The sequence below is a fragment of the Nothoprocta perdicaria genome, unplaced genomic scaffold, assembly GCF_003342845.1.
Source record: "Nothoprocta perdicaria isolate Ctin4 unplaced genomic scaffold, notPer1 scaffold_24, whole genome shotgun sequence".
Lineage (NCBI taxonomy): Eukaryota > Metazoa > Chordata > Aves > Tinamiformes > Tinamidae > Nothoprocta > Nothoprocta perdicaria.
The window spans coordinates 4,437,773-4,450,484 of record NW_020455466.1 but is presented as its reverse complement, the minus strand read 5'-3'; the positions used below and the strand labels follow the sequence as shown (position 1 = coordinate 4,450,484).

Here is a 12,712-nt window from a genome sequence, read left to right as displayed (position 1 = left end):
CGGCGCGGTGCTGCGGCCCGGCCCCCGCCGCCGTGCCGCCCGCGCGGGGAGCAGCTTCCCCCAGAGCCCTGCTTCAGCTCCCTGAGGGCCCTAGGGTTCCTCTGGGTGTGCTGTGCTTTTCTCAGGCCTTAGACGCCTCTCGGTTCYTAGGGAGCGCTTGAGGCGTCCAGCAGTTTGGTGTTTACTTGATTTGGACTCCCTCGTAGAGAAGGGGCTGGATTCAACTGGTGCTGAAAACTGACTGGCTAAACTTCAACTCCATTGCTGCCGTAAATCACCTGTGACAAGGCTGCATAAACTTGTCTGCGTGTGAGAGATTCTGCTTGCAGGGAAAAGCATCTTCAAAGTGTTTCGTAAGCCTCCTGTGATAAGACATGCACATATATATATCAGTGTGCTATGTAGGGCAGCCTGTAGCTTGAAAGCAGTTGTCTCCTGTGTAGAGGAGTCACCTGCTTAAGAAATCCCAAGGCAAACACTGGGTCACAAGCCTTAACAAACTGCTGTCACAGTTGTCTTGTGACTTCTTCCCCTTTTGAAGTATAGAAGAGTGAGAGCATAAGGCTGACAAGCTAAGGAGTTGCTACAGCTGGTGCCATTTGGCATAGTTGCACCATAGGATACTSTTTGCTTGAGCATCTGAGCAAATTATATTTTTCTATCTGTTTTCAGAAGCACCATTCTATTCAGAAGATGTCTGCCCTTGAAACACTCTTTAAATATGTTGATGACCACCAAGATCTCTATATTGAGGTAAGTGTCCTTTCAAAGGGTTGTCCTGCACTGCAGACAGCTATGGCCTAATAAAAACAGACCAGTGGTCAACTTCAAGCTTGTTAAGTTACACCTGTATAATGTGCCTAAAGATCTGTAGTTTTGTAGGCAACTAGTTCTCTCCTTAAAGAGATGATGGGTGAGTCAAGCCAGAGCACTCCTGTTTTGTTCCTTGAGTTCTGTCAAGGTTATATTTAGTCAGACTTAAATTTTCATGGTACACTTTATTAGAAAAGTGTTTAGTATAGTGAGATCAAGGACTTCAGTAGAGGTAGAATAAGTCTCTGACACAAAGCTCTGGATGCCAGACTGGATTTGTGCTCTCCTCTTCGTGAGCTAAGAGTGGYGGGGAGCACAAACAAGACTAGAACAAAAAGCTTTCTCATATGAAACTGTTCAGGTTGGGATGGGGGGAAGGTTACCTTCTGCACTTTGCAGCTTAGCTCTGCTAATTAATTTCACTTTATCCTGCAGTACTTCACACAATCCTGTGGAGAACGTGTCTGTAAGTGCTAAGCTGCCAGTTCTGAACCAAGCCAAGTGTTCAGATTTGTTTYTCTGCCAGTTCCCCTTGCTGATCTCAAGGGGAGGCAGAGGCAAGGCCTTTCTGGGGAGTTCAAAGGGAAGYAGCTGGTTGTGGATGTGTAAATCACTACTCAGTTTTGTGCCAGCTACGATGCTCTTAATCTCTCCTTCTGTTTCTGTAGAGTGCCTTTGTGCTACCCTGTGAAGTACGCCTGCATGAAAGCTGTAGGGAGGCCTTGAGTGCAATACCAATGGCTAGTGCTCTTAGCTTAGAGAACAGGTGACTTGCATCAAGTTTTAGCTTAAAATGGTATTGCTGGAGTTGCAAGGTACTGTATTCCTGTGACTGCAATGAAAGTTCTAACACTTCTGTCTTTCTGCAGCGGTTGGCTCAGTGGGTGGCAATCCAGAGTGTGTCAGCATGGCCAGAGAAGAGGGGCGAGATCAGGCACATGATGGAAGTTGCTGCCAAGGATATTGAGCGGCTTGGAGGCACAACCCAACTTGTGGATATTGGACAGCAGCAGGTTTGTGAGCATCTGCTTGTGTCAGCTTAGTGAAAAGTCTCTAGAGACAAAGGTCTTGTGGATGATGGCCTAGATAGCCCCTTGGTGAAGGATCATCTCCTTTCAGTCAGAGCTCCCAGTGAAAAACTAACTATGTCTAAAATCTTAACTGGACTCAAACAGGGTGCCAGCAAACAAATTASTTAATGGCATTCTGAACAGGAGTGGGCTGGTGTTGTCCCTTGGGCATATATAGACTGTTAAATTACTCTTCAGGAAGTCTTCAGGAGAGCATTTCCTTTATCACAAGATTGCCCTCCTTTTCTGCCAGGTAAGTGCAGATGCTTACAGGGCAAAACCATCCTTGTTTCCTAGCTGTCCAGATGGCTTTTCCTCACCCAGAGGAAATGTATGTGTTGGAGAGCAGTAGCCTCTTCATCCTGGGGGCCATTCACCTTGTAGGCTCTCCTGAAGTGCCCAGTAGCTGTGAAGCCTTGTAGGATAAGGCCCATCCCAAAGTTGTTAGACCAGTCTGTAGATAATGAGATTTAAAAGGCTCCTTTGCTGGTTGGAGTGTTTGCTCGCTTTCAAAGATGGTTACTGTAGTGTTAGTAACTACTGTGTGAAATCTGAAATCTCTGCTCAGAGGAGCAGCTCCTGCATTGCACTGCAAACAAGCTCTCTACCTGCTTGTAGCACTGCAGCAATGCACCAGCTGACTGTGTACCCTGTTGAGGGCAGGAAGCTCCTAGAAGAACTAGAGTTCTCCTAGAGTTTCTCATCACCAACAGCCTAAAATAACTAAAGGATTTCAGGATTCACTGTCTGAGACAAGTTTAGTTCATTTTCTCAGGGTGACTTTGGGGACTACTGATATTTACAAAGTTTATTAGAAGTAAAACTTTCATTTAGGAAACACTCTTGCAGGAATAAAGTAAAGATTAGCATTTCCTCTTAGACTTAAGGTTTTTGTGAAGCTAGTCAGTGCAATATATGTAATATCCTTCTTTGATAAAGCTTTTATATTAAAGTAACTGGTTAACTTATTTGATCCAGCATGGCTTATTGGTGTAAGGAAATTTGTAGTGAGTACTAATTGTTGTAGGTATAAGCACTTGTGTTACTGCCCTAATTGCTAAAGCTGCAACTGGCTGAGGATGGCAACCTGTTGATAAACATATGAGCTTGGAGTCCATAAGAACAAAAAAGCTGCTGCTGGTCATCCTGCTTGGGCAACATGTATCTGGGAATAATGTGATAATTGCTTTTGGATGTTCAAAAAAGCATCATATTCACTCTTGAACCTAGGATCAAGCTCCAGTGCCATTTGTCTGGCAGCATAGGCTGGTAAAAAGAAATGATAGAAGCATTAACTTTATTTGGGTGTAAGCACGTGCTACACATGGATACTGTACTGGGAGACTTTGTGTATGAGACCCTATTGTGGACAGGACCAAAGTATAATGACATCAGTGCAGAACACAGTTAAGCTGGACTCAGCTTTTATGCTTAGGTCTGCTTTAGATGAAGCAACTTGGCATGTGGACAGCTTGCCTTGCTAAAATCTGAGGTAGGAAGATGAGTTATARCAGTTCTTAACTATCTTGGAACACTAAATGTCTATTACGGAGACTCATCAAGAAACTTTTACTGGCCCAGTGTTGATGCTTCACTGGCTTCCCTCTGCTTCTGGCAAGCAGTTTGGGTAGCTTAGTAATGCAGCTTATCCCAGCTGTCAGAAAAGGCTATGAAGTTAGATGTTAGATGGCATAATGTTAATTCATTTGAAAATAACATGTTCCACACTTAYTGAACTTCTCTGCTATTTTTAGCTGCCTGATGGATCAAAGATCCCTCTACCTCCAATTCTTCTAGGAAAACTAGGCTCAGATCCATGCAAAAAAACAGTGTGTGTATATGGCCACCTAGATGTTCAGCCAGCAGCCCTAGAAGATGGCTGGGACAGTGAACCCTTCACGCTGGTGGAGAGAGATGGTAAGAGCTGTGGGCTTTGACAGCGTGGGGTTTGTCTTCTGTTGTGAAGCTGCCCTCCTGACAGGTGGGAGGGAAGCAGAGATGTAAGTGGGCTTTTGTTAAATATGATGGAAGTAATGATGTGGGGCTGAAATGGTAAATAGAGGAGAGTTGTCAAATCTCAGCTGTTAAGGCTTATTTGCTTTTCTGATGGTGTAGGCTCTACTTGTGTGTTGTCAAAGCAAAGAATTACTGACTGCATGTTAATATTGCTTAGGCTCTTATTAAATGGTGATGGTTTGTTTCTATTTGCTTACCAATACCTTTGTAGAAAAATGATGTTGCAGTGCATAGCTGTGAGACRTTGCAGTGATGTGAAATGGTTCAACTGCCTTTGCACTGCTTAAGTGGGAGAGCTGTTGCAGCCTGTACCTACAGCATTTGTACTTGAAGTTGTGCTTATGAATTGGAAGTGCAAGTCGGCCTGAGCAAAATCAAAATGCTCATTCCAAAYGATTTTGTCTGCTGGAGACTTGAGCCTTCATCTAAAATTTCACCCAGCTAATTACCTTCTGTTTCCACAGGAAAGCTGTACGGGCGAGGATCAACGGATGATAAAGGTCCAGTGCTTGCATGGCTGAATGTATTGGAGGCTTATCAAAAAACTAACCAGGTACGTGCCCCAAATGCATCCTGCTTTTTTATGCATAGCTGAGCAACAGTAAAGGCTACCCAAGCCACAAAGCTGTGGGAGGTGGCTGYGCTTACTCAGCTAATCACAGAAATGATGCAATACTCTAAACTTGCTTACTTCCCGGCAGGGATGAGCTGACTTGCTGGTATGTTAGCCTTGCTGATAGCTGGATTGCCCTTTAAACACTTTTGTTATAATGCAGCATGTAAAGAAAGTGCTTATGTGAGCACCTGAAGCAGGAGGAATAAGCAAATACTTTCCTTATACAGGGATGTCAAATTGCCTTGGCCTTTTGATAGTTTAGCATCTCAGCACTGAATTCAGAGTGATTAACTTGGTAATGTTCAACTAGAGGCTGTCTTCAATTTGCTCAAGCAAATGGCATAAAGAGACATCTTCAACTGTTGCTATACTTTAAAAAAAGAAAAAAAAACTTGCTCTTACTTATGAAGAGAATTGACAATCTGAGTGCTGCCAAGGCAGAGAATGTGAAAACTGAGTGGACAGGGTAACTCTGTAACAACAAGAAGTTACATGCCATAACAAGTGATTCAATGTTAAATCTCCTAATCCTGTGGTGTCTGGCTGCAGAAATCTGTGCTTCAGCACAGTGAAGTTATTTGCAAGATGTCAGCTTGAGAACCTAGCTGAAACTTTTCACAAAATTCAAGTCTTTTGAAAAGGTTGCAAGTACCCTCAATTTAAGTACAGTCCATAGTTACTGCAGTCTGCTTTGGGTACAACTAAAAAAACTGCCTGTGTCTGTTCCACTCTGTATGCAAGAAGGATCAAAATAAATGATTGATAGCTAAAGAAGTCTAATGTTTTCCACATGCTTAATCTGCCTTTTTTGTAGGAGATTCCAGTAAACATTAAGTTCTGTCTAGAAGGCATGGAAGAGTCTGGATCTGAAGGCCTTGATGAACTGATTTTTGCCCAACGAGATACTTTCTTCAAAGATGTGGATTATGTTTGCATTTCTGACAACTACTGGTTAGGCAAAAACAAACCTTGTATCACATATGGTTTGAGAGGCATCTGCTATTACTACATAGAGGCAAGTTCAAAAAAAATGCATGGTCACACCAGTACTACAGAGTTTCTACTAGTGTTAGATGAGTGGTCAACTTCTGTGATAATAGCTTTGATCTAGAGAAGCTGAACTAGATCATTTAAGTAGAACGATTTCTAATGTAATTGTCTAAAGTAGTCTTCCTCTAGCCTGCATGATAGCTATGGGAAAGGAATAGCAAAATATGCCAGGAGTCTTGCTGGAGAATTGTCTTATGAAGTAGATGTCCTTCTCCATTGAAGGAAGTATCTGTAGATGCTGTGACTGTAGATACTGTGACGGTATGTGACTGTTCCCGTCTCTAAGGCTGGTACAGCTGGTTGTATTCTCCAGAATTATCAAAAGCACTCATGCTCTTATATACTCAACTGTATGTTTTAGAACCAAACTGCTCACATTCTCAACTTATGTAGCAAAAAGATAGGATAGTGAATGTTTTGTGCAGTTGCCAGTGTCTTCATGATAAAACTAACTGAATCTCTGAATTCCTTTCAACTCAGGTGGAGTGTAGTGACAAAGACCTGCACTCAGGAGTTTATGGTGGCTCAGTACATGAGGCCATGACGGATCTCATTGCTCTGATGGGTAAGAAAGGGTTTCACTGAATGCAGCTAAAATGCATTTGAAGACCCACTGAAAGGTGTTTGTTTCCAGTGAGGTGGCTTTTAATGGCTGCTTAGACAAGCAAAGTCATAACTGATGAAGTGATGCTTCCCAGGTGTGTGTAAAATGAAAATCTTTCAAAGATGAAGAAAGGTCTTGCCGAGAAGTTGGGTGTTTATTTTTAGCTTTCTCTAAAGTTTATAATTTCTAGTTAAAGCTGTTTTCTCCAAACTGGTACAGATACAGTATTGAACTTGGGTGAACCTGTTGTCAGACACAACAGATAATAGAATTAAATGCAGGTGCAGAGGGCAGATCTTGTATAGCTGCAGGAACAAGTTAGTCCATGATTAATACTGACCTGTAAGATTCTGTAAGTCCTTTCTATGTCTATTAGGAAAGGCTGTTGTGGGGGGAGTCAAGTTTTTATTATTGCCCTTCTTTGTGTATATGCAATTGTCAAAAGACAAASTAGAACTTCCACTTAAATGTGGGAAATGTTGCAAACACTGACATTGTTCATGTGGTTGGCTGCTGATTATAAGTGCTTTTTTTTTTTTGCAGGCTCCCTTGTAGACAAGAAAGGGAAAATTCTGATCCCAGGTGTTAATGAATTAGTAGCACCTCTTAATGATGAGGAGCTGGCACTTTATGAGAAGATTGACTTTGACATGGAAGAATATGCAAGAGATATAGGAGTACCAAAACTACTGCATGATGCTAAGGTATGATACTGTACTCCCTGTGTACCTGGGGTTAGCAGTCCTTGTGCAGGCTGTGTGAGTTCTGGTAGCACTGAGCTTTTTCAGGTGTTCCTGTAGGTACCGAGTAACTCAGCAGGCAGAGAAATTATATAAGAAATATTTTTTGTGCAAAACTTTAACATGCTGCTTTTAATGCTAGATAGGAAGAGTCAGCACAGGAAGAAGTTAGGGGAACTGAGACACTAAACCTACACAAAGGATCTGAATTTCTACATCTATCCACAAAGTTCATTTTGATGTCAAAATGAAGTAGTTGAATTRCTGTTCTCATAACAGCAATTTAGCTCATTAAGAGTAGAATATAATGACCTTAAGCTGATGTTCTTAATGTCTTCCTAGAGCTGGTAAATACTGTCTTATAGTAACAATCTAAGCAAGGATATTTAAATAGACAAGTTCAATAAGTTTGTGTCTGAACTTCTCAAATCTTTATCCTGGGAGCTCTTCAAACAAATGCTYTTAACAGCAGGGAATCTTACAAGTTATGGATTTTACTTACTAATTTTAATGTTAAAATACCTTATATAAATAGGCTTTCTGTCATGCAAGCAGAAGCAATAAGTGTTGCAAGATGTTTATATACACAGGTCTGTCTTTTGTTTCAGTACTGTCAGATTTCAGACTCCTGAGGCACCCCTAAGTGACAATTTTATATGCTCAGTCTTGTGTTKGTGGCCTGCTTCATGTCAACTGAGAGCGCACAAGCTTCCATTTTCTCCCTTATCCTGTAATGTGGTGGATGAAATRCCTTGTATGTGACATGGCATCTTGTACCAGAGCTGGCAAGAGGTTGTGTTCTTCGTATGATACTGCATTAGTGTGTTCACTCTTAGCCAGAGTGAAATCTTAGTTGGAACTACCCTGATGACTGTCATGCACACAAAGGCCTTGGTGCTCAGGAGAGATACGGAAGAGACGGTTGTAATCTTTAGGAGAGAACAGTGTACTTGAGCTTTGAGCAGATAGTTCAGCTCTTCCCTGGAGAAGAGTAAAGGAGTGGTCTGTACCTGAAACAAAAGGARCTGTTAATGTTAAAGTCCACAGAGCATTTTTAATTCATTGGTTTCTACTCTAAAGGTCAATTCTAAGATATTATAGTATCTATGCAGGGCATAGGTGTTTGAATTCATAGTACTCAGTATACTGAGCAGTTGTGTCCAAAGTAGCAAGGAGAAATGAAAGTGTCTGAAGTGGCCTTTTAATGACGATAATAGGTACACATTTTAACCTAGGGCTGAGTTATGCTTAATATATTGATTATATGAAATAGCTGGAATAGAAGAACAGTCTTTGTAATGGCAAAGCTTTTGCAGACTTTGAGCTAGTGTGTGGTTACCTCAGTGAAAGCACCTGCCTGCTTGCTTGAGGCAGTAGTGTGAGATACTCAGTGAGGCAGTGCTCACTGAGTGTCTCCCTAAAGAGATCGGAYGAGGCAGGTGAGCCATGTTCAGTAAGTTCCATAGAACCAGGAGAAAGCCATGCTGGAGTTGCTTAATCTCTGTTATGGTGCTGAAGGAACCCAGCTGCTGCAACAAAATGTGTCTGATGGAAGTAACAGCCTCTTGCAATTTACCTGAGTGGCCCTGAAGGAGATGCCCTCCATAGGAGGTGTTTCCTGAGGATGGSTTTGGAGGGAAATAATGATTTTGGGAATGTTGCCAAACTTCATMTAACCTTCTATTTTTTGTTCTGCAGAAAGATATCCTTATGCATAGGTGGCGATACCCTTCCTTGTCTCTTCATGGAATAGAAGGAGCTTTCTCTGGATCTGGAGTGAAGACTGTGATTCCTAGGAAAGTCRTTGGCAAGTTCTCAATCAGACTTGTGCCAAACATGATTCCTGAAGAAGTCACAAAGCATGTATGTTGACATGGGTTGATGGTCTCTATGTTTGGTGCTCCTAAACTTCTCCTTTGTGGAGAAAGGCTTACAAAGCAGTTCACTTTACCTTCTCAGCTACTGTCTTCCCTGCTTTATRCTTAGCCCAATTATCAAAGGGATTGGCTGTGTGATTTCTCCCACTCTACTGCTGTGGCATTGCTTGTGTTCAGTAACTCCTTTAAGGAAAAGACTTGCAGGCAAGTATTTAGCTAAAGGACACTTGGATTGCCACCAGAACATGATTCCAAAATAGAGCTTGATGTAATGGCTTTGTTACACTGCATACTGTACACTGCAACCTGAAGCTGATTCCAACATCAGAGCAGAGCTACCTAGTAAAATACAAAACTTGCTGCATACCTGTGGTGAACTGCTAGTCTCTACATTTCTGGTATACTGTTTTTACCAGTGCTCATACAAACGCTAACAGTAGATCTGACAGCTCCAATTCTGTTATAGGTTGAAGACTACGTAAGCAAAAAGTTTGCAGAGCTTCAGAGCCCCAACAAATTCAGAGTATACCTGAGCCATGGTGGAAAACCATGGGTGTCAGACTTCAACCATCCCCACTACATGGCTGGGAGAAGGGCCATGAAGACAGGTCAGTAGGATTTTCAGTTGGCATGGGGAAGATGAGACATGTTGTTCCAGCACTTCAGTACTGTGGGGGTCACATGTAGGATGCTTTCATTCTTCTCTACTTAGTGAGGCCATAGGTTTTATGTAACAAAGTGTAAAGCAGGCAACCCTAAACTGGAGCCCAAGATACTATAAGGGAAGGAACTTCATAATCTAATACCAAGCTTGCTCCTATTCTGTTGAACTAAGTCCGTTGGCATTGTCTTGCTTTTGGATAAAGATGACTTCCTTGCCAAAGCTCTTGAAGCTTAGCTGTCCTCAGTTCCCTCTTAAAGTTTCCTTGTAGTCCTAGGTTCTTCTGTGTGGAGCTGGACTATATGGAAAACTAGGAAAAAACTTCTGTGTTAGAATACAGCTGTTTTTATGTGAAATGTGACTTATGCAGCTGCTCATTACTGAACTGTGCAAGTGACAATACTGCGCAGGCTTGACTACATAAAACCAAGTATATCTCTAAAGTGACAGGAGGATTTCTCTGCTTTATTCCAGTTTTTGGAGTTGAACCAGACCTGACGAGGGAGGGAGGAAGCATTCCTGTTACTATTACTTTTCAAGAAGCAACGGGCAAGAATGTCATGCTGCTTCCTGTTGGAGCTGCAGATGATGGTGCCCACTCTCAAAATGAGAAACTAAATAGGTAAGAACTTATTCCTGTGCCAAACTGAGGCTACATTGTGAGTCTTGACAGTCATTCTGAAAATGACTAAATAATTGGACTCTTGCAGTTTTTCTTCAGGTTTTGAGGCATAGTTCTGCCCTATAGCAGGATGGCTGGGGGTAGTTTTGATAGCTGAACTGCAGTTGAGTCTTCATCTCATTGTGGGACTGTTGGAACTGATGCAGTAAGACACAGSTGGTAGGAATGCAGCCCAAACTAAGGCACTGCTAATCCGAGCATCTTCTCTCCAGGTCCAACTACATCCAGGGGGTGAAGATGCTTGGTGCATACCTCTATGAAGTGTCTCAGCTGAAGGACTAAGACCTGACCTTCTGGCTTGTGCTTGAGGTCTGAGTTCCTGCACAATACAACATCAGCTTTCCTTTCTACCTATGCTCCATTGCCTTGCTGGCAGAGAGGGAAGCACTTCTGCTTGAGGAAACCAGAAACACTGTATTGCAAAATACTGCTTCAAATGCCTACTTCAAACTACAGAAAACATTCTTGCTCTTTCTTGCCAGTAGTGCTGAATTGCACCTTTGTCCCCCTGTGTGTCACTTTGATTCCAGCTGTGGTTTGCTGCACTTATCTGCCTCTTTCTGTGAGGCAAGAAGAGCTGTTTCCTGTCAATTGTTAACCAGCCACATGAGTTGCAGAGCTGTCAGCCAAGTTAAAGGTGATTATTTCAAAAAGTCCTGGAAGTACAAGGAATATACTGGAATGYTCAAGCTGTACTGGTGCCATATGTCTTGTAGTTCTGATATATTCAGCAAACAACCCTTACAATCTCCTGCAAGTCTGTAGAGTTTTCCTTACAGCAAATTAAACTGAAACAAAGTCACTGGGGTAATGGCAACTGGCATCTTTTTGTAAAGCTGTCTTTATATTCCTTAAGGACAATAAATCATGTTCTAGCATTTGGCTCATGGTCTCTTAAATTACGTGATTACCTTGAAGTTTTATACTTTCTATTCTGACTACTCTGGGAGAGTCTTTTGATGAGTCTATGTTGCCCCTCTGTTTTTAWAACAAACCACACTTCCTGAGAAAACAACTTCTAGACTCTGTTTCCAAAGTCATTTGCTGACTGAAAGCTCATGTTTCTCAGACCTCCTGTGCTAACAAATTCTGAAAATGTTTTTGTTTAGCTTGGGCTAGGTCAYTGACCCAACGCAATGGTAGTGTAAGGGAGGCGTAGGTTGTAGGGAGGACAGGCAAGAATAGCATTCTTTTCTTCCTGCTGCCTGGCACTCAGCTTCAAGATTTGTTTTAAACTTCTAACTCAGCACTTGTGTTTGAAAGGTTTTCTGAACACATTTGAACTGTTCCTGCCTTTGGTTTGTTCTTTCTCAGCTTCCTGACCTGCCAGGTAGTCAAGTATTTCAAGTGAAGAGGTGGGGGGTGCAGCTGTACTGGGGCCAGAAGGAAGGAAGGCCTCGTTTACCTGGCTCTAACCAGTGTGTGGTCTACAGTATTGATTGGGGATGACTGTTAAGGAAGGGAGGTGACTCTCACTGTGCAACTTCTAAGCCTTTCTTTGCATTGCTTGATTGTTTTGGTTAGTTAATAGCAGAAGCTGAGAGGCAGCCTTTACAAATCTGCTGAACTTGACACTCGTACCTGCAGCTTGGTTGCAAACTGAGCCCTGCCCTGTGCCCCCGGAGGCATTTCTTAGCACCAAGCAAGCAGCTCTGGATGGGTCAGGGGCTCCAGGATCTTGCCTTTCAGTGACAGTGAAACTGTTCTGCAATATCCTGCAGGCAGCACCCCCMGCATGAGCAGCAGGACCAGGCTGCTGTGCCCCATGGTCATGGGTCAGCTGGAGGCTGACAACCTGTGCAACTGGTTATCCCTGTTTCCCTCTGAAATTGCTGGACTATGCGCTGCTGGTTGTTCATATGTAAGGAAGGCTTATTGGGCAGTAGATAAGCTGATAAAGTAGTGATCGATGTTCAGAAACTAAGACATCCAAAGGAGCTCACTTCACTTGCATTTTTTCCTGGTCTGTTAACTCTTTTTTTTTTTTTTTTTTTTTGCTGCGGTCAATGACTACGGAAAAGTTGTGGTATTGCAGTACAGTTGCAAAGCACATTCAGAACAGGGGCTTGGGGAGCGGCAGAGAAGACTGGAAGGTGGATCCAGTTAGTTAAAACAGAAGGAATATTTTTGTCTGTTGTAAGTGCTGGAGAGCAGTGAGAAGGAGATGAAAGTGAGTCTTTGGCCTGAATAAAGTGAAAGGGCCTAATTTAAACACTTAAAAGCTGCTTCAGCAGTGGGGCCTACACGAACTCCAGGAAAGTCGCAGATTGTGTGTGCTCTTTCCTGGCTGTAGTAAAGCTCCGTGTAGCTGCAGCCTCTCCTGCTGCTGCTGAAGGTGATGACAAGAGTCAGTCGTACTCATGTAGTCTGCCTGCCTCAGAGCTCCTGAAGACCCTTGGGAAGCTAACGGGCATTGCAGAGACCGACTTTGTTACTGCTTTGAGCGCTGTGGGTGTATAAATAAGCTTGCTGAAAGGCCCAGGAGCCCGAGTTAGAAGGGCAGCCCTGTCAGAGGGGCCGTCAGGGCCCGGCCCTGTGGGGCGGCCGCGTGAGGCGGCGCKTCCCCCGCGTGAGGGCTGGCGG

General features: G+C 43.0%; 1 protein-coding gene across 1 annotated transcript; it reads left to right on the top strand.

Annotated features, from left to right (window-relative positions):
• The first annotated feature begins 672 nt into the window (after positions 1–672).
• CNDP2 (carnosine dipeptidase 2) lies at positions 673–10,799 on the top strand. The gene is made up of 11 exons (XM_026039753.1): positions 673–753; positions 1,683–1,826; positions 3,638–3,800; positions 4,364–4,452; positions 5,330–5,530; positions 6,046–6,130; positions 6,713–6,873; positions 8,608–8,772; positions 9,253–9,394; positions 9,922–10,069; positions 10,342–10,799. Exons 1-11 carry the CDS (start codon positions 694–696, stop codon positions 10,409–10,411), a joined length of 1,428 nt encoding a protein of 475 aa, XP_025895538.1. The 5' UTR covers positions 673–693; the 3' UTR covers positions 10,412–10,799.
• The last annotated feature ends 1,913 nt before the right edge of the window (positions 10,800–12,712 follow it).